The 25,947-nt window shown below is 38.3% G+C and overlaps 1 protein-coding gene across 1 annotated transcript in view; it reads right to left on the bottom strand.

The window, feature by feature from the left end:
* USH2A (usherin) overlaps positions 1-25,947 on the bottom strand; it is a 391,984-nt gene that overhangs the window by 73,436 nt on the left and 292,601 nt on the right. The window contains exons 49-55 of the mRNA XM_040059986.2: positions 20,052-20,220; positions 16,880-17,101; positions 11,399-11,622; positions 8,905-9,121; positions 7,861-8,058; positions 7,113-7,267; positions 5,172-5,370 (exon numbers count right to left, since the gene is read on the bottom strand). Coding sequence (XP_039915920.1) covers positions 5,172-5,370; positions 7,113-7,267; positions 7,861-8,058; positions 8,905-9,121; positions 11,399-11,622; positions 16,880-17,101; positions 20,052-20,220 — 1,384 coding nt within the window. The remainder of the gene's footprint in view (positions 1-5,171; positions 5,371-7,112; positions 7,268-7,860; positions 8,059-8,904; positions 9,122-11,398; positions 11,623-16,879; positions 17,102-20,051; positions 20,221-25,947) is intronic.

Below are 25,947 nucleotides of genomic sequence, written 5' to 3'. Positions count from 1 at the left end.
ACCAGACGTTTTCTGTCATTCATTCCTTCCCTGCACCTGTCGCTGTCAATCCCCCCCTCTCTCCTCGTGGTCGCCCTGTCTGTCACTCGGAGACCCTTCCCTGGCTTCTGGAAAACTCCGGGAGGGGTGCCGAGTGATAGGCTGGGGCCCTGGAGACCCCCTCCCATCATTTTGTGGTTGGTCCCCGGTTTTAGGGTTCACACCCCCAGTTAACCCCCCGATTCCTGTGACTGGCTGACCAGTTGTCACCACCCCCATTTCCACCCCCCCTTAAAAAACTGCTGCGCGCCTGCCCTCAGGGTCTCTCCTGGGCAACAGGTGCAGAGTGCAGAGTCCTGTGCTCCCTCTGTTTCAATAAACCTACGTTACATCCTGCTCGAGAGAGACCGCCTTTCATTTAGCTGCCGGGGTCGCTTACATCATCTACATGCCCATCGCTGGCGGTGGGATCCAAGTTCCCACAGGGAGGAAGCGGCGCGCTTAGCCTGCCACTCCGACCATACCACGCTGCTGCAGTGAGATACTTTGAGCTAGCCTGTGGCTGCGCTGGTCAGCGCGATTTCTGGACACTGCGACACCCAGCCAGCTCCATAAAAAAAACACATAAACTCAAAACAAAACAGAAAAAACAAAAACAAAACAAAAAACCTCCATAACAAAACAAAACACAACACCAACACCCCCCCGCCCCCGATTTCTCTCTTGGAATCAGGATACCAACTCAAAGAGACTGAGAGAACCAAAAATCTCCTTGAAACTGCCAGGAAGCCATTTGGGATGCCTAGGACCTGGCTGTCAGACTACCTGGTGTTATGCAAAATTTTATTTATCCAAGCACAACTGGTGCCTTCTGCTGCAGCTCTGAAAGCTCAGGAAATTCAGGTCTCAGACAAGGAAATGAAAATGAAGAGGATGTGGTTGTAACTGTGAAAGACTGAGATGTGCCTTCCTCAGCATCACAGCTTGAACAAATACGAAAGCCCTGGATGTCAGGCCACTCAGTCCTTTGGCAGTCCATGCCACCAGCCCCTCAGTGATCCACGTTTGGTCCCTCTGGGCTGGCACTGTCCCAGTTGCCTCCCTCACTGTGCTCCACGTTCCGGTGTTCCTGCTTCCTTGAAAGGGAATGTAGCTCTGGGCAGAAGCAGAGTTAGGCCCACCTACACTGAGACTCCCAGAAGGAATTAATCCACTAAACACAGCCAAAGCTGAGGCAGCAGTTCTCCATGCAGGAGATTCATTTCATTCCTCCCTGGAAGATGCACAGATTGTGGACTGAACGAGGCAGTAGCCCTGTGAACAAATGAATGTACTGCGGCGTAATGTAGATTTTTTTGTGTGGAAGAGGCTGAATTAGGATTATAAAGGTCAATTCATAGGTATTACACAGGTCAATTTTTAAGCGTGTGGCTTTGTAGTCTTAATAGCATAGCTTTGATGTAGCTCCTGTGTCTAAATGGAATAATTTCAAGAACAATGCAATGCTGTGGCAACTAAAAAGCCTGTGCAAGACCTTTGTTTATAAACAAATCTTTGCTTACACCCGGTACCAAGATATTTTAATTAAAATATATTACAAACAAACAGAGTGAAAGAAGAAGCAGCAATTATGTAGGAAGGTAAAATACTGAAAGGAAGACATGCAGGCTGTTTAACAAATTGAACAAGATGTGAAGGAGAGAAAATAAAGAGATGACTCAGAGGGACAGCCCTTGCTGTAACCTAATCATGAACTGGAAGAGAAGAAAAATCATCTGAACACAGTGTATAAAAGTAAGGAGGGAGAAAATGACAGTTGCAGACTAGAGAGAGGCAAAGGCATGGAGGAAAGCCAAGTATTTAACATTTCAGGATAGAAAAGATTACTGTGGCAACAAATTACTTGAATTCCCCTAAAGGGAGTCATGTTCACTTTTAAAGGAAACATGCATAATAAAGCAATACTCATTTACAACCACACTTTAAAGAGAAAAATGAGCATTAAAAAAAGAGCACATGGTTTCACTAAATTCATTGGTGAAATTCTGATACCTGAAATTCTAGCCATATATGGAGCATTAACAGAAGATTTTTATCTAGATTATTCAAGCTTTGCATTAGACACCTTGCCTTATGCATGCTTTGGAAAATTCTGGGCAAATCTATCTATGTGATTGATAATAAAAATAGCAAGTAAAATAATCTTGAAATATAAGCAGTGTTTTGCTTTTCTAATGTCTCTACTTCATTATAAGCAGTGTTTTGCTTTTCTAATGTCTCTACTTCATTGTTCATTAGAAGATATTCTTCCCCTCCTCTTCTTTTTTGGTTTATTATTGTGGGGAATTTTAATTTTTTTTTTTGGTCAACTTAAGCAGTCTATTATATTGTTGCAGCATTTGTCATTTGCCAAAAGGCTGTGGAACAGTGGGGTTTTTTTAAGAACGCATTGTTCTATTAGGTAAATCAATTCCTTCTGATACTGTTTGTCTCCATTTGTGGGTACGGCTCCAGCAAGGTCAGTAATTAGCTCCCAGGATAACGCTCCTGCGCCCTGCTGTGGGAATTTTACTGGGGAGGATGTCAGATTGCTGACCACAGCCTCACACAACCCCTTCGTCTCCAAGAGTTTCCTTCAGATAAATATTTTTAATGATTCAGTACTGCATAAGGAGATAGACTTGACCAGTGACAACATTTTGGTATCTCTTCAGATTTCATCACCCTGAAATGGAGAACAAGTTCAGATGAAAGAATTTCAAAATTTCAGCCATAATATATTCATACTATTGTTTATTTTACTAAAATAAATATTAATTATCTTCCTTGGTTTTGACCTAAAAATGATTGATCCTATAAATTGTTGATAAAGTCTCTTTTTTTGGCATATTAACTTTAATGTATTAAAAGAGGGAAGTTGAGAAGAATCTTTTCTATAAACCCACCTGCTGCTGCTGAAGAGGGCACTCTTGGCTTTCTTTTACAATTCTCCTAATTATTTTCCTCAGTCTTACCCTCTGCCTGGCCCCACTGCAAAGCATTAGCAGGCCCATTTGTAAAGTAGTAGTAACACAAAGTGAAACAATGCCATAACTGTCATCCAAATTGTTCTGTACAGGGTACTGGAAGTGTTCAGTAATAAATGATATAAAAAGGTCTTTTATTGACAAGCTGCCATGTGCTGTTTGCATTAGAGAATATGAGAAGATGATGGCTGCTGCCCCTAGGTCCCAGTGGCATTCAACTCAGTGAGATAGCAGAAAATGCTTCAGTTTGCTTAAAGCATTGATAACACCTCTAAATAATTAACTGAGGACTTCCTGTCTTCAATTACTTAATGCTTTTTTTAACATCTTGAGAGGATTATAAGCAATTTATGGATTTCACATGATGAGCACATTCACCGCTATTCCCACAAAGCATTTGTGGGATCATGTTTCCAAAGCTTTGATGTAATTAAAAATAAGCAGCAAGACAATGGTGCCGTGGCAAGGTGCTTGCCTTCACGTCTGCTATTTGCGAGACCCGAGATCCAAAGTCTCGACAAATACTAATGCTACAGCTTCATTAATGTTCAACTGTTGCTCAGGGAAAAGCAGGCAGTTTTGGAGAGGGGAAGAAAAAACAAGGATAATGGGAAAATCGAAACATACATCCACAGGGAATGAGACAAACAGCTCAAACATTTGAGATTATGTATGAAGTGAATTTGATTCTTTTATCATATTCTTTTAATTTAGAGAGCAGTAATTACCCACATTGCTAAATCACTCTCATGAATTCCACATTATTACCCAAGGAAGCTCCTGCAGAAAACAGCAAAAGATTTGATTATGACTGTCAGGAGGAATGATCACTTATTTCATTCCTGGCTTAGCGTGGCTGCACTGGACAGTGGCTTAACAGAACAGGCACACAAAAGAAAAAAGGGTTCTTGTTTCTCAGGAATTAATTTCATTTTCTCTCGCTTCCAGCTGGTAAGTATTGTTGGCACTAAAATGGAGATATAACTGCCTTGGAGGAGCATAAGAAATATTTTTCAATGGGTTCAATAAATCACTCCTTGTTGGAATGTTGCTTCATTGCAGTGTAAACTTACAACAGCAATTCTAAAACATGTACCACCAACTCTGGCTAATAACTCATGTCCAGAAGCACTGAATATGGAGACAGAAGTAATACACCATTGAAGAATTTCACACTTGAGCATGATATTGTCAAAGAGCAACAGCAATCTTGCTCTTCTGTAAGTGACTACAGAAGAGACAAAATCTTTTAAAGAACTATGGGATCCATCCTGACTCAGGACTCAGGCTTTGAGGGGTATTTGAGAGTGCCATCTATGCTCTGGAGGATTTTTGTGTCCTAAGTCAGATTCTGCTCTTTGGCTGGCTGTCATATGGTGTGTACAACATATGAATCTTGAAATTTTCTACTTGTGGGGCAAGAAAACTAGAGAAAATGCACTTGTGAGATATAAAAATTTAATGAGCAACCTGAGGTCAAAGAGAGAAAAAAAGATATCCCATAATGCTTATGTTCCTGCTCTGTGTTCAACTGAAGCCTTTCTAAGAGGAATTTTGCCTCAGTGTAACATTCAAAAAATCCTAAAAATTGAATGCGTGAAAATAATACATTTGAGGTCTGAGACAAACTTTCCTGCAAAATTCTTTGAATAAAGCTTCTTTCATCAAGTATTTAGAAACTGGCTATAAGCAATATATAATATTATAAACAGAAGCTGGGATCTTTCCTGTTGTCTTCCTTTCCTTTTTATTATCTCAGACATAAAGTACTGGATCCTTCCCAATCCTATACTGCTACACATTACACAACTGCATTACTGCACATCAGTGGTGTTAAAAGAGAGAGCTGCATCTGGGATGGCTGGCCTGCACAGGATATCTAAGTCCTTGAGCACACGACAAAGCATGCATCTTCTATCGAGCTGGATAGATTTATTTTAAAATTTTGAAATTAAATCTATTAATATTTTAACAAACAGCAGCTAGAAATGAAAGACATTGGAAAAAAAATAAATTTAAGATATGTAAAGTCATGATAAAGCATTCCAAACTGTGCATAGTACTTGGGATTTCAAAGTTACTGACAAGTGGCATTTTTAATATATTAATACTGTCTTATATCTTAAGGACAGGACATTAGCCTGTCAAAGAGCTCTGCCTCCTTACCTGACACTGTGTGCTGCATTCTGCCTGCAGCATCAATGTATATAAGTCCTCTCCCCAGCTGACTGATCTGGTACTCTCTGATGATCCCATTTGGTTTCTTGGGTGTAACCCAGCTCAAATGTAACGCTGTGGAGTTCAGAGCACTGACTTCTGGCGGCTGAACACTCTCGGGGACTCCTTGGACAGTGACTGCAACTACCTGAAGACATATGAATTAAACAGCAATTTAACGTAATAGTACACTAGATACCATGATCAATGAGAATGTCACTTCTGTTTTAAAATGTTGTTTGGGCTGGCATATCATTACCAAGGGGCTGGAGAAGTAGTTGTTTTTTTCCTCCTTTTTCACCATGAAATCTGACCTTGAATGCATTGCGTAAGTCTGTGTCTACAATTTATCACAACAGGTTCACCACGTTTTAGCTGCAGTGTGTGGCACAGGGTGAAACAACAAAAACTGTACTGCTTGAAAACTCTTGATAACTCTCTTCCATATGGTTTGTCAGTGTCTCTGCATTTTAACTGCCTGATTTCATACATTTTAAGCACCAGTAAACATGGGGGTAAGTCTCAATATATCCCATGCAATCTGAACTCTATTGTAGTTATCTGCAGCTCCATACTTCTGTAAGGAACCTAAAGATTTTGAAAGATAGATAAGTTTGCACTTGTTCTTTCTACCAAAAAAAAAACAGGAAAAAGGTAATTTTCTATTGACACGTCTCCACCATCAGCTACAGAAGAGGCATTTCCAAATTGGTTTAATAAGTGAGTCAGACCATTTTCTCTTTGAGGATCACATTTCTTTTTCTGTTATTACCACCATAAAGTATTTATATTATGCTGTAAATATAAAATGTGCCTTCTATAATATATTGTCTTAGTGCATTTGGTGGAATCAGTCCCCATTTGCAGACTTCAGTGCTTGCAACACTTAAGTAAACTCCTTAATTACAGGTAAGTGAAATAAGCAGGATTTATTATCAGGTCAGTGGTTGCAGAAACTGTGCCTACATAGTTTCCAGACCACAGCTCTGTGTGCAGGCAAAGGACTATCCACCTATCTTCATCCCTCTGCATCAGTGTTTTATATTTTAGACTTCTGGCTGAGATTTGCATGAATAAGAAAATATTTAAACACCGGCAGTTACTCACTACTCCCCCCCTCTGCCCCACAGACCTTACCCTTGTAGTCCTAGAAATTAATTTTCGAAGAGGCAAGAATAATATTGTGAAAAAGAGGTCACTTAAGAAACCATTTTTGCAAATGATGAGGGAGGTATTTTGCGGAATAAAAACCAGAGCTGGTTAAATAGTAATGTTGGTGAAAGGCATCCATGATTCAAAGTGATACAAAAGGAAATGAAACTCTAAGAAAGGGAGGTCAGAGATCCTGTTTGCTTAAAACCGAAGCTGAGGCAGGTTGCACACAAAGGGACTGAAGCAGGTGCAGATATAGAAAGCCAGCAAAGAGTAATATAATGAAAGGAGGCTTTTCCACTGGAGTGGAAGGGTAAGAAGTTTGTTGAACAAATTGATAGACTATAACTAGAGCAGATGATCTAAGAAATAGCAAGGAAGGAGAGGCCTCCTAGTGAGAAGCAAAAGTTTAATTTCCAGGTTTAGAGAAGGCTCATTTTAATATTCCTTACTGTATTCTGCCATGTACAGCTTTCTCTTTAACAAACATCAGTTCCTACAGTGCAATTTCAGCTTTGCCAAGACAGATACTGCTTTCTTTCTCCGTTTGTTTGTATCAACCTGGGGTTCCAAATATTCTTGTGTCAGTAGCTGAATCCAAATCAGATTATTGATGTTTTTTTCACTTACTCAATAATCAGTGTGTCTCCAAATCACACCTTTCCGAAAGCATTTCAATGTTGCTACACTGGCTGATAAAATCCTGGCACCAGTTTCCATGAATCACATATCACTAACCTTGCTGCTGTCCGTGCAACCAGCAACAGTGCAGGCTCTCAGCTGGTAGGAATACTCTTGGTATGGCTGGATCCCACTGGTGTCTGTGAAGCTCATTTCTGTTCCTCTAAAATACTCAATTCCATTTCGGAGGATGATGTAGTGAATTATAAGACCTATTGCAGAAAGAAAGTTTTCCGTTTTGTTAGCTGAGGGATCCTGTGTGACGGGATAATAGCCTACTCTGCATGCAGAAAACATTCAATGAAATATCTGCATGACCACAGTAGCAGATAATCGTTCTGATTAAATGCTAAATGTCAATTACCAGCTACTTTCCTCACAGCATCTGCATCAGCATCTGAGTAGATCCTAGTTTTTACTGACAGCTTTTCCAAGTTTCCTCACGGTTTGAAAATAATAAGCAAGATTTCCTGAAATAAACATAAGCACCACCAGCCCTACCCCTGAATCCTCAAATAACTTTTAGAATGATGTCATTTCTGATCATATTTGCACACTTATTATTACAACTGTTCTCAAAAGAGGCTTTTTGGCACTTTGCGAAGACATACTAAATTGGCTTCTGTGAAGAGGACTCTCCTCTTACTTGCAATAAAAATTACGGCAACTCAGAACAAAACCTTCCTGCAGAGTTTAGGAATATGTGTACTTCAGTGACAGGGGTTAATTAAGATATCTTTTGTGATTTTGGAACACTGTCACTGGAATGATAGAAAGAACACTTTAAAAAAAAAGATATCAGTACCATTTGGTTGAAGTGGTTCCTCCCAGTTCAGAAGTATCATGTCTTCCCGATTATCTACTTTGGACCATTTTGGTGGACTTACACCCTGTGGCACATCTTGCTTAGTGACAGCTCTGCTAATTTCACTGAAACCTCTTCCATAGTTATTCCAAGCAGCCACCCTGTACTCATATGTGACAAAAGGGTCAAGGTTCACATCTAGAAGAAGAAAATTACATATGGATCATCTCAGTCTTAACAAAATACAAAAAAAAAAAAAAAATTTTTTCCCCTGGGTTTACAGATAGAAATGGATGTTACTCTTTAGACACAGCCATTACTTTTATAAACTTTTTTGAAAGCAGGTTTGCACATAAGGTTCTCATTGAATTTCACTCATTTCATATCCCTGAAGTCTCTTCCCTGACTCACAGATTACTTCTTAAAGGAACTCTGCTTCACTACAATTCACAGAATCATAGAATGGCCTGGGTTGGAAGCAACTTTAAAGACCATCTAGTTCCACCCCCTCTGCCATGGGCAGAGACATCTTGCACTAGACCAGGTTGCTCAAAACCCCATCCAGCCTGGCCTTGAGCAGTTCCAGAGATGGGGCAACCACAGCTTCTCTGGGCAACCTGTTCCAGTGCCTCACAACCCTCACAGCAAAGAATTTCTTCCTAATATATCATCTAAACCCGCCCTCTTTTATTTCAAAGTCATTCACCCCTGTCCTATTACTACCTGCCCTTGTAAAAAGTCCTTTTCCAACCCCCTTGAAGACCCCTCCACCTTAGGTACTGGGAGGTGTTATAAGGTCCCCCTGAAACCTTCCCTTCTCCAGGCTGAACAACCCCAGCTGTCTTAGCCTGTCCGGAGGGGAGAGTTGCTCCAGCCTCTGAGCATCTCCATGGCCTCCTCTGGACTCGCTCTAGAAGATCCACGTCCTTACTCACATTACCTCACATTTAATTAGGGTATCTGATAGCATTCAGGCCATCTTTTTCTCTGGAACAAATTAACTCTGCTAGCAAATCACCAGTCTGGTCTGCCACTTTTTGTTACCTGTAAATGAATACTGTGTTGGGCCTCCTGTGTAGACAGTCTCCTCTTCTGTTGGACACACACCTGCACCTGCTTCTAGCTCCGTTTGTGTAGCACCCTGTGAACCTTTTATCCACGCACAGATATTCTCCTTAGGATCAAAGTCACACTTTCCACAGTGTGCTGTTTCCTCCTTAGATAAAGGGCAAAGGACATTAGCCTTGCATTCTTCTTTTACCTAAGGAATACACAGGCAAATTTAAATATATTTCCCGCATTTTCCTTTCTATACAGAAGCTTCCATTAGTATTTCTCTATTGTTACACAACTTAAAAACCACACCACCACCTTGAGTACATTGATATTTCTAGCATATGGGACTCCCTTTCAGTTTTTGGCCTCTCTAATCTCTTTCATCATTAATGCTTTTATAATCCTTTCTAAAAGAAATAATTTTTTTTTCTAGGTTCCTGGGATGAAAGCATCACAAATTTTAATTACTGGAAGCACAAATGGCTGGATTTGTTGAAAACAGAAGAGTCTAGAATCAATGAGAACAGGACTTTATCCAAGAATTTGAACATTCTGTTCCTGCACCGATATCCTGTGGCAAAGCAGTAGCAAATTCCCAGCCCCTCACACAGCTTGCCAAGTACACAAGAGGGCTCTGTGCAAGTCCTTGGCAGCATTTAAGGCTGAGAACTCTATCCATGGGCTATATAAATCATGTCTTCTGCCACATCACTCCTAAACAGAAGCTTTGCTGCAATATGAGGACCTCTGCAAACATAAATATATAAGATTTAACCCAAAAAGAACAATTCCCAGAAATATACACTGAACATCCACAACTTTCCATTAAAATTCATGAAATAATATTTTTGCCAAACCATAAGCTAGAGAGCAGTAATTCTCATAAAATATAGGTTGCTGCAGAAAGGAATGTACTGCCATATTTGCAAACAGGTATTTTTGCCCATTAGATAATAAACTTCAGAAGGAAAACCAAACAGATTATATCTAATGATTCCTTAATTCACCTACTGAAATTAGCTTCTTAGCTGATAAGGAACTTCAGCTAATTTAATTTCCCAAATTTGGCACTTCCACAGAAATTACGTTGTGATAGATATCCATATAGGATGCAGGATATAGATGGATTGGATTCCTATGTAAAGTAGCTGCAGAATGTGCCAGACTATCAGCCTGCTGTTAGTAAATCTATACATATCAGAGAGCCAGCACTGCTATCTCTTTTCTACTGTGGGTAAGTGAAATACAAAGCACTTCCTTTGTTTATACTTTATACCTAAGGCAGGGATCTGGTGTGTTATCTACCAGAATTCATCAACCATTTTTTGCCTTGCATGAGCTACTAATACAATGCATTGAGGAACAGCAGCTGACTCATCACAACGCCTGGATTTTCTCTAGGAGAAAATTATTCAGTCTGAAAATGAAATTACAGGAAAACCTTGACATGAAAAGGCGAAGATGTAAGAAATATTTCTGTATTAACTTAGCAGATGAACAAGGATATAAGAACACCTGCATATGGCAGGATGGGGTTTGTTTTGCCTTACTTTTTGGAAAATTCCACAATATCTTTTTGATTTACATATTGTAGAATTCACAATATCCAATGTTCTTTTTTCTCCCGCACTTTCTCTCTCTCTCTAATCATAAATATAATTTTATAAATATATATATATATATAATACAATAACATATATATTACACCAGTTGAGAACATTCTTACAGCTTTTGTATAACACCAAGATGCTAATTCTTGAAGATCTCTGTTGAATTCAACGTGGAGTTGCAAGGCAAAATTGTCTCACGCTGATGCCGACAATAACAGGGCACTCTTGGAAAAGACCAAATTAGCCTTTATGGTGTTTAGTTTACTCTGACATTAAAATAGAATGTGAATAAACTATGTAATTCAGTAGGCATGAAAGGATGTATGTCCTAGTACCGCTGAAATTTATGCCAAAATGGCCACTGGTTTCCTGTAGCATCAGGATTAAGTCCATCAAGAAAATGTCAGCTGCTTTATTTTTATTTGGGTTTTTTTTTTGTGGGTGTTTTTAGGGGATTAGGGAATCACGTCCTACTGCCTGCCCAAATTGAAATGTTACAGCATTTTTATACCTCAAAACTTGCCAGTCCGATTTTAATTTCCAGTTAATAAACATCATCAGAAACAGTGGTCACAGAATGGAAAACTGGCTATACATGTCAGTCTTGTTAGTGTGCCAGCTTTTAGCCACTGTACTAATCTGAAGTGCTGGGCAACACTTCACAGAGGCAGCTAATCATTATTAATTCCTTTAGAATTCATTGCAATAACATCAATCATGGTGAACTCATTCGGTATTAATATGGATGTAATGTGAAAATGAATAATGCACACAGGAGTTTTTATATTCCTATTTTAGAAAAATAGTTATGAACAGTGTATTTCCCTTTCCATCGTCAAATCAGAGCTACCAAGAGATTTTCTATCAATTACCTTCATCATCATTCCAGCTGAAATCTTGTCAGAGCAAACATATTTCAAAGGATTATATCCAACTCCATTACAGCATTCTTCACTCTTTGGAATAAGTTCAGTCTCACAGCATTTTACTGGCACTTGGTCATTCTTTCTAACATGTGCTAGGGACTCACCACTGGAACCTGAGCAGCATATGGTATCTGACTTATTCACGTACTCTTGCCCACAACAGAACATCCCTGAAATGAACAAACAAACAAAAAATCTGAATAAGAAATTTAAGTAAACAAATAAATAGATAAGAAAGGAGAAAATTCACAATGCAATACATCTTGGCATAAACCCACCGGCAGCTGGAATTATGCAGAATTAGCTAAAGTGAGATTAAATTCAAACGTGAAGTGACTGAAGTAAACATCCTGACTTCCTGACCTACTGGAAACAACCAAGAATTAGAGAAATAAACAGGGTCCCCTACAATCAACATTCACCACTCCTGAACTTTTTAAAGAATTTTGCTATGGAATACCACACCAGTGTACCAGCCACTGTAGGCTGGAGATGGATTGTTGATGAAAATTTCCTGTAGAACGTAAAAACTGAGAAAGCTTTCCATGCACTTTCTGCTCAGGTCTCCTTCATACCCCCCTCACATGGGTAATCTTCCAACAGTGCACCTCAGCATTCCAGAATTTTAGCACATATTTTATATTTTAAAGTAGGGTTTCATATTAGGTACCTGGAACAGAATGGGCTACTTGCAAAATACCCACAGTGAAGCTTCAGTAATCTAACACAGAATTAATCTACAAGAAGTTGATTTCTAAATATAATTTGCATTTCTACAGTGGAATTGATAGGCAGGCAAAATTAATTCCACTTTTTTTCTGGTTTTGATAATCTCATTTTTAAAATAAGAGCTCATCATAACCACTGCAATTTTCCACATATTCACAAGAAATACCAGTGTTGAGCCCAACGCCATCTAAAGAAAGGGATAAGTTTTACCTCAGAACCAAACACTACAAATTCCTCTATAACTGGAAATGAAATAAATGTTATTACTAATTGAACTAGAAAGGCATCACACAAAAAGAGCAGGGCCATGATACACTGTTACATCTACAAAGTAGTTTGTATTTGATGTAACTCCTGTCATATGTTGGCATTTAAAACACATGCAAGAATGGCCACCTTTTTCACTGCTATTTATTGCAGCACATCTCTCTTAGAAGTAATATATAATGAAAATTAATCTTTAAAGGTATGATCCTACTAAAGCATTCAGAACATTTCATTCCAATCACTGGAATGACTAAAAATGGTGATGTTACTACCATATTTTACCTTTTTTCAAGTCTGGTTCTATTCAGAGCAATCAAACTGTGATCACCACCTCTTCAAGAGGTAAAATATTTCCTCTTGTTCTCACCCTTTTTCCAAATTGTCCTAGGATTCTACCAATTTTAAAGAGAGAATTAATGCAGAAAATGACTCAATTCAATATTAATAAGCAACTCAGACAGCCCCAAGGGACTTCTGACAGGCAAACTAAAATTTTGATAATGAACTGTTTTTCTATCGAAACAAACAAAGCTGTATTCTTTCACTGTGAACCTCATCATTGTTTAACTGAATTAAATTTTTCAGCCAAGATTTCACTCACATAACAAGAAGTGACTCCCTTTCTAGTTTCTTTGGTAAACCATTACTTCTTTAATTATTATCAACCTTGTTCCAGTGTGATAAATTGCTAATTACTTAATACCCTAATCAGCGTTCATTCTTTGCACAGATAAACTGTGACAGCGCCATTAATTTAAATAGTAATTTCACTTAATGGCCAGAACGGCACACCAGATTTTTATGCAGCATTTTCTGAAGACTGCATCCATCACTGCAATATTCTGACATAAAGATGTCTGACGTGCACTAACTCACTTAGGGAGAGCAGATGTTGCAGAGCAGAGTTTGGTAGTAATTCCCAGAGTGCATCACTTCAGCATGAATGAGCTGCAAAGGCAGAGGTAGACAATCTTCTGAAACTGCATTGCATAGCCTCTGACCTTTCCTTAATTTATCACATGTAGCACTTGACTCCTGAACCTTGACACCTCAAATGCACAATTTTAAATATGCTCCAAGAAAAACAAAATAGGAGCATGTAATATTGATGGATTGAGTTGCCTTCTAAAAATTGCTTTATTCAATTGCTTAAGGGTCCAGAAATTCCTATGAACCCTTGCTGAATTCAGCAAAATATCAAAATGCAAACTATTTGTTTGTAACTCAGTTGGAATGTGTGTGTCATATTTTATATATTTATGTTTCATAGGCACGTAATGCATTATAGCAAAAAGAAAATCCACAGGCTGGAAAAAGCACTTCCTGCTAACACTGATTTCTGTCAACAATTATTTCATGTGCATCCCCAGCAACTGAAAAAAAAATGATAAACCTAGCTGAGTGATGAATTACTAATTTAGTAAATCTGCAAAACCAATGCTTTCAAAAGGAAAAAAATGAGTATTAAAAGGCTTAGCCTTTGGAGCCAGAATAGAGGATCAACAAAATGCAGAGCCAGTGTACATTGTGAACTGCTCCAAAAATCCTTGGCTTACATGTGGGTATTGCAACTATCACAGATCAGGAACCACAACAGTACAAAGCATCATCTTCCATGAGTCTGGGATGTCAGTACAGTGGCATTAAAACAAAACAAAACAAAAACAAAACAACAACAACAACAAAAAACACAAAAAACACAAAAAAACCCCACCAACCAAAAAACGGAGAAACAGAAAACCCAAGAGTGGTTTTAGCTGACATTATCCTTTATAGCCAGAAATAGAGAGTTTTGGATAATCACACTGCAGCAGTGGGACTCAGGATGTGTGTGTACACCACTGCCAGCCTTTGCCAGTAGATGTCTCTATGGTCACCCCACTAAATAAGGCCAACAAGGGGCTAAGAAGGAAACCTAAGAAAAGAGAAATTAATAAATAAAGGGGAAAAAAGTAATGTGGGATGGATGAAAATCTCTTTTTACAGGGCAGACTCTCTGAAAAAGGTATGCAATGACAAACGAAAAAGTTCTATGATTCAAGCTCTTAAATCAACATTTAGTGCAAACCTGGATCTAGATTTAGCAAAAAGACACTGATTTTGAACTGGTCAGGAAAGAAAATGAGACTGTGTACAAGGCTTACACTTTCAGTGATCAAATTTTTCTCATATGCTTTTTTGGAAGGACTTAAAGCTCTCAATCAAAAGCTTTAAATTGTCACTAGATTTTTAGCTAAGGCATTCATTGCCAAGTGCAAAACAGTGCTTCAGAAGCAATTCAGGTTTTGCATAAAACTACCCCTGTTACCTCTTCTCCTTACAGACAATGAGATCAGCCTTTTAATCACCATATTCTTGCAAAATTCTACTTATCCATTTGCCAATGATAAGTAAATTATGTTTTTATGTAAGAGCATTTTTTCCATTAGAATAATTACAATAATTAGGATAGGAAGAAGGTAGATTTTTGTGCCTGGCTTGTGCATTTTCGTGATGTATTTAGCAAGGCTGAATTACTCCAAGAAATTAAGCAAAAACCAACTAAGCATGATCTATATGATATGATAAGAAACCACAATCTATTCTACACTTAATGCAAAAGTATACGATCACTTTTTCATCTGTGGTACTAATTCATCTTTCAACCCTGTATTTGTGTTCAGCTGTGTGCTGGCTCACAGCGCAAAGTCCTCACAGAAAACCCATGAGCGATGAAAAAAGCCACTGTTTTCTTTTTTAATAGCCAAAAAAAATGTCATCCCAACCCATTTTTGAAAAAAATAGTATAAATGATTGACCACTGCAGACTAAACACATTTTTAAAAGAGAGATATAAAGGGTTTTTAAATACATATATTTAAGGGAAAAAAAAGCCCTGTTAAGAATACATATATACTGAAATGAAGAACATAACTTTCATCCCAAGATACCTGTATTACACTCCTACACAACTCATCTGCCCAGAGAGAGCAGTAAAAACATAAACGCTACCCCAGCAGTTCTGTTCCAACAGCATCTGTTAATTCACTCCATTTATAAAATACATATTGACAAAGACAACTGAACTGGGACCAGAGAGATTTGATTTGGTGTGAGAAAGTCAATTCAATGTGATTTTGTTAAAGGGCTCCTGCAGGCAAATAAAAGAGTTTAAGTAATAAAGTACATAAAGAGATGTTTTATGAGCCAGCCCCGTCTTGTGGCAGCCGCACAATGCATGGCTGTGCAAGAGGGCCTTGCTCAAAGCTGGTATTGAGAGCAAGCATGCTGTAGATCAAGCACAATTAGGGATCACAGGGAGCTAAAATCATGCAATCAGTGCTGCTCACAGCTCATGACACCATGAGTCACCATTGGAAGAGAAAGATAGCATGGAAACTGCAGAAAACATGGCAATACCCATCTGATTAGCTCTTCCTGACAGTCAGCACCCAATGAGGGTGCTCCTAATACCAGAGCCACTGAAGGATCCAGGGAATACAAAAAAATAGCTTATTTTTTGTAGGAGGAGTTCAGCCTTCAGATCCAGATTCTTAGTTATATATTAATATTCTTAGTTATACAACTAGAGGTTCGAATTGGCACATACCATCACTCAGCTTTGTATATCAAGCATAGCTGGGTACTAAACCTTCATTATTTCTGTGTTTTGAAACCAGGCTCCCTTTTGACACCACAATAGTTTCTGAAGTCTTTTTGTCAGGTTGAGAAAGCCTAAGGTTGATGGGATATAATTTGTCTAATAACTGTGGAAAGAAAAGACACATGAAAATATCTGAACAGGTTTTGTAATAATACCTCCAATGTCTGTCCTCAGATAGTCACAGAGCGTTTTATAAGGAAGTAGTGTTCAGATTGTACTTCTGAATGATGGAGTAATTTCCTATCGTTTCCAAGAAGTTAATGGGATACACGAGATGAGCTAGTGAGTAGTGCTAGGGATTAACTTTTTGTTAAATTTAAAATACAGCAGGTTTGGCCCCATGTGAGGGATGAACACAAGGGAGTGATACAAGCAGACACAAGCAGACCACCAAGCAGACACCATTGCAATCTTCAGTTTCCAGGTGACTAACCCCACACTTCCAGAGCAAATGGAAAATCCCTGCATTGGGATGCATGGTGGCACAAGGCAGTCAATCTAACCTCACTGAGGGGACCAGTCCTGTTTCCTGACTTGCATAAGGAAAGGTCATTCACTCCTTTTGAATTGTCTGGATTCTTCAGCCCCCACAGCTTCTGCACAAAGGCAAAGAAGGTTACTGAAAGCTCAGCATTTTGTAGTAGAGCAAAATAGGTGACTGAAGTGCAACAACATTTTAACAAATGGGCACACACACTTTAAACCTGAGTGTGTCACTTTTGAACAGCTGGTGTCTAAAGAGATTTAGAAAGATTAGAACCCTTTTTTCTTGAGGACTTATCACTTACCTGTGAGAGGTCTGTATGCAGTCCCTTCCTTTTCATCTCCACAGCAGACCGAGTCCATGCTTATGACCCTTCCACCACAGCACTGCTGATTGAAACTATCATGCAGGGATCCACCACAGCAGATTTGATTGCCTGATGTGGAGTAAGGCATTCCCTGGCAGCAGGAATCACCAATTCCAACCGAAACTCTGTTTTCCTCTTCGTTAGGGCAGCATACTTCTCCTGTATAACACAATTAAATATTTTATTCATTTATAGCTCTTGAAATTCCTGAGAGGCTTTCATCAGATCTCAACAAGTCTGGATTCACAGAGCTTCATGTATAGAACTTTCCATGTGAAAGCACAGAATCACTCTGTGCTTTAGAATGCTATAAAAGTATTATATTCATTTGTAATAACGATTAAAGAAATGTGCATTCCTTAATTCAGGTTAAGACTCTGTAAGATACCAAAAGATGAGCGTGACAGAGACAAAGCTGAGAAGAGCAACGAAAATAATGTCTGTGCATATGATAATTATGCAGTTAAAAACCTTTTGCAATTGCAGCTACAAAGTAAAGAGAGCACATGCTTGCTGCATTGAACAGAACCGTCAGGCTACTTATTCTTGGCAAAAAATATTCTTGTCTCCTTCAAAATCATTCCAAACTTGTCTTGATGAAGTAATTCACAATGCTTAAAGCATTTTTCATGTTTGAGTGTCATTCAGGACTTCATCTCACAGAGATTTTAAGGATAAAACTGACTTTAAAAATTAAATACCACCATCACAATTGGTGAACTTGGCTGTTACTTAAGCAAAATCATCAGCTTTTGCAGGAAAATACCTTAGGATAAGACTGCCAATGAGACTGACACTGTAATGGTGGGGTGGACTGGAATAAGCTATGGGCTATGAACAAAGTACAAACTGCTATAAAGGATACAAAAATGTTGATAAATGGCAATAATTTTCATTCACTAGTTTCTGCACTTGAGCTGATCCAATGTTCTAATATTTTTATATTATTTTTCTGTGTTGCAATCTTTTCTGTGGCTCAAATGTCATTTGGAAGGAGGAGTGGTTTTGTTTTGCTATTGAAGATGGGTAGTAGAGTTGATTAAAGTATTTTGATTCCTGAACGTTAACCAAAGAAATGTGTTTTGATTTTTAAAACTCATCTTTCTCATTTAAAGCAATATCTCAAGTTCTTTTCTTATGAAAGGTTGGAAATTAGAGACAGAGAGCTCCAAACTCAATGCAGCTTTTGTCAGAAACAAACGTGCTGAGATTGTAACAGATGAGGAAGAAGAGTGTTTTCCTTTCTCACCACATTCCTTGCCAAAGGATACCTGGGTGGTAGTAGCATTATTTGTTCTGCCTCCCATCTTAGTTCTGGGATGGATATTTACACTTCTTTGCACACTACTGTTTCAGAAACTAAGATTCTGCCTTCCTAATTTGTAATCTTCATGCCTCCGGCCCAGTATGCCTCAGCACATCCTGAGCTATTGAGCTGGCCAAACAACATCTGGGAAATATGTATGCTTAGGGAGTTCCCTGTATAAATAACTTTATCGAATAAAGTCAATAATAAACAAACAAACAAACAAAGCTGAGAACAAATTTTTAGAGTATAATAGATATAATCCATCTAGGTACTTCATCATATTTTCCTGCATTCCCTGGAAGCTAATTTAGTTGCTACACAGAGAAAGTATTAAAACACAAAATGTAGCTTACATCTATTGGAAATAAAACTTTTTTTTTTTTTTTTAAGAACTGTTAGACATAAGACACAAAGGATCAGTAACCTTCTCATTAACCTCTCAAAATGGGATCCATTCCAAGCTAGGCTTGAAAATGTTCTCCCTCTGAAAACTACTATGCAGTCTTACGAGTTAATTGTTATCCTTATCAAAGAATGACCCACATTAACATTTAGCTTGAGGTTATTAGCATATTTATAAAAATAAAAAAGAAAAAAGTGACCAACTGTGTTCATGTTGCTGCCCTTTAGAGTATAGAAAAATAATGCAGAAAGAATACTTAGAAAAAATTTGTTTAAAATCATGTTCAAATATTCGCTGCTCCATGCTTGTGGACTGCTGACTGAACAAGAACTACTTTCAGATATAAGACATTTTGTTCCATTTTGCTTTTCTTTCTTGATGTAAACAATTTTAAGCTAGTTAACATAGACCACTGGATGGGGACAGAGGTCACAGTATAATCTCTCTATTTCAGTACACTGAGATTAATGAGGTCAGCAAAATACACTTCTTTGGTTCTTCCATGGGATAGCATTTTTCTGATGACATCATGGAAGGCACTCTAATATTGTGATATATAAATTACTTTTCAAAAGAGCAGAACTTGGGATGTACTGAACGTGTTGGCAAAATGTCAAGTGTTTCTGAGCCTACAGAATGTGTGCCAGCTCGTGAGTAATGGAAGCGTTTTAGCTCATGACCTGACAATTGCCTACAAAGAGTTATATGCTCTGAACACTGGCCCCACGGAAGGGATCTCTCCTCCTCCTTTTCCTCCCTTTCCCAGTCAACAATGACCCACCAACAAACTGGAAAACCAAACTCTGGACAGTAACACAGAAGTAGAGTTTTGGCAAACTTCCCAAATTGCTCTGAGAATAAGAAAAGGATAAATTACCATCAAAGTTAATGCACATGGGAGGTATACTTTGATCTGTAACATTAGTAGAAACAGAGAGTAGACAATGTAGAAACAAGTAGAAGTGATGTAATCCAGAATATCAACACCAAATGCTGACAATTGCTCCACAACATAAATGGCTATGGAAAATCATGTGGGGTCAAGTCAAGCAGAGAACTCAACTTCACCACTAAATTGCCTGACGGTGCTCCTATTAAGCAGAACTGCCCTCCCCATTATGCAGCACTTACTGCAATTAAGCATAGTTTGGCAGAAATTAGTTCTCTGGGAAATGACCCAATCATCAGGTTTCATCAATTAAGCCTTTCTTGTATAAACAGAGTGCGCAATGTTTAGAAGGCAGAGTGCAATTCTCCTTGCACTGAACACAAGTCTCGAAGACATCTAGATTTCTTGATAATTCTCACATTTATTGTTTTCATTCTCCTTGGTTTAACAAATACATCAACTTTGCTGTTTTGTTTCATTCGAGCAGTAGAAAGGAGTTGTCTCTTACCTACTAAAACTCTGGTGTAATAACCACCACAGCACTGATGTTTTGGTTGCACAGCATGTATCTGCCCACCACAGCAAACCCCTGGTGAATTAAGAATAAATGGAATGTACTTGTCCTCACAGCATTGGAAGCCAGGTTTATTGTTGTGCAGAATCCCATTACAACATACCTAGAAGTAGGAGAAAAAAAAAAAAAAAAAAAAAAAGAGAGATATAAAATCTGTAAGGCAATATCTGTTAAACAGAACATAATGTGTTGTCTGGAAAAACAATGTGTATGAAAACATGTATTCTTGTGCAGACACTAATATGACTGCAGTCAAATAAAATGTAACTTGGCTAAAATTCTGTGCCCTCCAGCATTATCAGACTTCAATAAACTACTGTGTATCTGACAGAATGCTGCTATTCTGTGGCCTTCAACCATACTGCACCTTAATAAAATAGTCCATTAATATGAATCATCTTCATATGCCTTGCAGGCTGTTCGAGTCTCTCAGTGTGGAGTAGATTGTAATACATGGATTTAGTCTACCATCACCTGACCCTTTTTTTTTATTTCCCAATTATTGGGGTTTTGGGTGTTGTGGGGTTTGTTTGTTTGTTTTGGTTTGTTTTGTTTTTTTTTTTTTGTTTTGTTTTTGTTTTTGTTTTTTTCATTTATCATGAAACCCTTACCATTGAAAAACAGTATTTCCCAATATGAGCTCTTGTGTTTTCTTTCACATAAAAATAAGTGGCATTTTCTTCCTATAGCACATGACCACTTACCTGTGACTACTGTTCTTCAGACAATGTGATCTCAAGAGAACAGTATTTATATAAGGATTTATTCTTTTTCAAAATAAAATTTATATGGAAATTAATTTTGAAAAGGCCTTTTAATTGTGGACTTCTTTCTAGGTGCTGTCGAGAAAATTTATATGCTTGAACAATCAAATAATTATTTGTATAGTTACTCCTGTATCAAGAGAGTGGCATACTGAACACCCAGGAAATCATACAGCACAGTCAGTAGAATAACCATAAAAATGATAAACTTGGAACCTACAGTCAGGGCAACTTATACCAGTTTCTTCCAGCTAGACATGAAATGGCATTGGCAGTAGAGCTGAGATGTTAGAGCAGAGTTCCTCCTTCATTTTCTTTTGAAATGGACCTCTTCCACAACTGACTTTTGCCATGTCCTAAATCAGGTAAGCTTAGCAAGCAAGCAAGAAAGTGTTCCTCTGAAGGCTCTTTTGTTTACCTAGGTACTTTAACTATTAACTTAGAAAACAACTTTAAAAGATGTATATTAATCGGCTCAGGGCATCTATTTTGTATTATAAAATAATGTTAACCAAATAGATGCATACAAAAATATTGCTTTTCTGATGTCAAAAACTCTCTGACTACAGAAGGATGATCCTTTGTTTTGTTCACTTTTGAATGGCCATTATTCCATGACACTTGGGAGTATTAGGTTAGGTTCTGAAGTTACAATTTACAACACATAAACAATAGGTAACCCACAATTAACAGGAGGTAGGACAGAGGAGGTTCTTGTTTCCTCATTATATTTTTAGGTTTTATAAATTTATATGCTTTGAATTGTGACACCATTTTCTGCTTCTCCAATGCACTTTCCATTTTCCATTCCATTTTCTGCACTTTCTCCTTCAGCATCTATTTTAGACTACCAATGTAGCTGAATTTTGTAATTTTCAGGAATTTTGGATCTCTGTAGGCCCTATTATATTTTTTTTCTGTCCACTTTGTCACTGGTAATATAACCTTATCTATGATTTTAATTAACCTACAGTTCTTTCTTCCAGATCATTAGCTAAGACGTCAAATAAAACTCTGCTTTATAACTCGTCTCTGCTTCCTAGCTTTTGGATATTTTTCAATGCCTGGCATGCACTCCAGGCTGAGATTTTCTTCATTTACAATTGCCTCCAAAGAAACTTAAAAGTTTACCTGGTTTCTCTGTATTTCTACGTGGTTTAAAAGTATTCAGAAAAATACAAACCCAGGTTCTATTGGGCCACTTTGCTCAGAATAGGTCACCTTTAGCAAAAGTTCTCAACATTTGTAAAAATGCCCTCTGTCTTATCCTTTTTACTGCAACCTCAGCTTGAGGCACCCGTCAGAAATTCTGTACCCGCCTGCAGAAAAGGAGGCCAAACACATGCTCCTTGGGCATTCTTGGTCCCAATTTGTGCCCCTTGGGATTGTCTGGTGTCTCCCTCTGTGATCTGTCTGGCCCGATACTACCTCTTCTTTTCATAGATTTCATTTGTCATCCAACTTTTCACTCTTTTTAGTGATGGCCACCTCTCAAATTTCACCTGAACACAGTCTTTCCGCCTTCCAGATAAAGAAAGATGCACATCTTTGGCTTTATCCAGGCTCAAATGCTTGAGCAGCCATTTTAGTTTCCATGAGCTGCTTCCAGTTTTAAGAAATGCCACTTATCTCGTGAATCCTCTGGAGAAAGGGCTGCTCTGCATATTTCACACCAACACCAGGAGGGTCATTTCGGTACTAACTCTACAGCATTCAGTTTGAAACTCTGTGAGATTGCATTATTATTGGTGTCTCTCCTTCTCCTCCTCAATTCCTGCACAAAATCCCCAGCAGTAGATCCAGATGTCTTACAGTGGTTTCAGCAGCTACTTGTTAAAAAATACATACTGATTATAACACACTGAAATTACTGATCCTCAGTATTTCTCCACAACCAGTGGAGAGTTTCCAAAGTGGGGTCCAGTCAGTTCTAAAACACATTCAGGCTCTCATCTGGCATTACCAACTGATACAGTTGGTGCTACTATTATGTAGTTTCATAACATATTCTGCAGTCAGCTGTAAATTGTTAAAGAACACTTTTTTGGCAGTCCTCTAGAGATAGTTTCTATTTGCATCGATATTCAGCCCAAGGATTCTGCACTATCAATCCATGAAAAAACCCCAAACCATTCAAGTAATGCTAAAATTACATCATAGAAAAAGAAAAAAAAGCAGATGGATTGAAAGTTACAGTGGCAAAAGGTTATTTATGAGCTCATCCTCTTCTAAATGTGACAGTCCCAACTGGGTGGTGTTATCCTGTACATGGAAGCAGAAGCCCTGGAGTGAACAAATACAGTGCCACCGGCATTTCAGGCAGACTGGAGATCTCACCCTTGTAAAGAGGGTTGAATGCCCAACACACACTTGGTAACCAGGAGATCTTTACTGTCTATGGAGGTGACACAAGATGTTCATCCTTAGCTGTCACAGGAGCCCTTAGAAATATCAGTAACCTCACAAAGTAACTCACAAATCAATCCTGTCATTCGCTTCCCACCCAAGTACACAGAGGGGCTGTGATGCAGGAGCACAGGGACTGAGAAGGGTTGGGCACAAAGAAAGGCTTATTATGATGCCTGAGAAAGGCCCAGTCAGCCATGACACTAGCACAGAGTACTAGATATCAAATCTGGCAGGCAGGATTACACAATATTGTAACAATTCTTAAAAATACTCCAAACTTATCTAAGCGACTTTCTTTTAATTACAATTGTGTCATCCTTGATCCCTCTGCTTGCTGAAGACTTTGCTGAAGGATATTATCTGGCCTTATGGACACATGCCAGTTGAGCTAAGACAGATTTACTCAAATAAACAGATGTGCTAGGCAGCCATGTTTATCCTTCTTGTCAAACGCTTGCTGCCAGAGCCACTCTGTGAAATAGCAATTCACAAAACACTCTCAGGAATTCCTATTAGCTACAGGAGTTCATTAAAAATTTCTGCCTGTGGAGCAAACACCAGAGTAATGATTGACCCATCATGTTCTCATGTGAAGGAATACTTTAAATTAGCAAGGCTCATTCTTTTTTTATTTAATTATCTCTGAATCTATACAGACACCCTTTTTAGTTAAGTATACTTACTCATATATTTATTCTCTCAAACTGTTGTTCTCTTTTGGTAATTGAGACAGACTTGGATCTAAAATCCATGTGCAGAAATTATTGTTATTCTGTTACAAATCACTATATATTATCTTCCTAAAATGAGTTTCATTTTCTGTCTTTCAGGTGTGTTACAACAAGAAGTGTAATATTTTTAAAGGTTCTCTAAGCCTGAAAGAACTTGAAAAGAATTTGCACAATATTGCTAACATTAATAGTAAATTTTGCATAAATATTGATGGGATACCCTTCACCAGTGTCAAGATGTGTTACGTTTCACTGCTGACAGCTTTTGAGGTTAACTATCAAGCCACTGTTTTTTCCTCTTCTCCTTAAAAAAAGAGTCCTGCTGGTTCTTTTTAATGAACGGCACATTAATTACAATGAGTAAAGGGGTAAGCCTGTACTTTCTACTAATGCCAGTTATATTTGATTACTTCATTAACTGCAGATTTATACAGCTTGTTGCACCTGAAAATAAAAAGTGCTGAAGCTGTATTAACACCTTCAGTCAGGACCATTTTAACCACTGGTGTTCAGACTCATGATGCAAAGTGAGCAGAAATTATTAGCCTTTATGTCACTCCTTTAATTACATTTTTACTGTACCTGTCTCATGATTTTCAGAGTTCACCTCAGGATGTCAGTGAAAACATGCACAGTTTGGTAGCTCCACTGATAATGCAGGAATGTCTTTCCTATTGATACTGAGATTATGCCACCTGATGGGTGAAACTCAGGCACACTCCCTTGTTAATTGAAGTACCTCTGCAAACCTCATAGTCATGAGACTTCACAGACGGATGGAGTTATGGATCACATAGTTTTGAAAACAGCAGAGAAAGACTGACAATTTTGGAAACTTGGAAATACTCAAGCAGCAGAATTTGTCACTGTAAAAGGTCCACAGGACATAGGGACTCTCCTGGCAGCAGGTAAAATTGTATTCTCAGTTCTTCTGCAAAAATACACACACAAAAAATATTTCTAAATTCTTTCTGTGCTCAAAGAATAAATGCATGCGAATGTGATTAAACACCGGGGTGAGGATACTATGAACAACAATGTGTTAGCTTTAGTTAAAATAAAAAAGAATCCTAACATTGAAGCAGAAAACTGGATAACAACTAGAAAGAAGAAGCAGGGATCTGATGTAAAGATTATTTAGGGTGGGAGAAATGTTTGGTCTTCACAGGGCTTAATCTGAGGCAGGCATGTGCCCCTGAATGTACGTGTACACGTCCCTTGTAGTGAAAAGGTCACTTGCCCTTGCAGAGATTCCCCAGATGGCTCTGAGTGAGTTGGTTTATTTGCAGAGCACAGTCCCAGGCAGAGCTCTAACCCGGATCCCAAGCGCAGAACACACACACAGCAGTGCAGCCTGGCAGCCGGGCTGTTCCCACTGCCTTTCTCACAGGATTGCACCACTTGGCTGGATCCAGCTCAGCCAGGGTTGGATGAAGAGTCCCTGCATTCCACTCTGCTGCACACTGACAATACACTCTGGTATTTCTTTTACTAGAGTGGTTTATATTTTGACGATCTCTTATGTAGCTGAATCTTAACAAATCCCTCTTTTTCTGCAGTGCCTTACAATAGCAAGCTGATGATGCCAAATGTAACCCATAAATCCATAAGGAAAGATTAATAAATAACCAAAGACATATCTTGAAATAATTTTATATGAAAGGCCTGGTTTTTTCTCACTTTATGCTCATGAATTGAAGAAAATTGTAAGAGGGAAATTAGATCCAGATTTTATCTTGTAAACAAGGTGCAATAAGTGACTCAAGCGAAAGTGAGAATTCCACAACTTTTTTGTTTATTTATACACAACTTCCTGCTTTTGCTGACCAGTCTATCATCAAAACATTTGTTTATTATTCTGCATCTGAGCATTACTAAAGTTGCTCAGCTTTTAATTCTCAGCAGCATCTCTTCACATTTGGCTGT

The sequence above is a fragment of the Hirundo rustica genome, chromosome 3, assembly GCF_015227805.2.
Source record: "Hirundo rustica isolate bHirRus1 chromosome 3, bHirRus1.pri.v3, whole genome shotgun sequence".
Lineage (NCBI taxonomy): Eukaryota > Metazoa > Chordata > Aves > Passeriformes > Hirundinidae > Hirundo > Hirundo rustica.
This window is presented reverse-complemented; position numbering and strand designations above follow the sequence as displayed.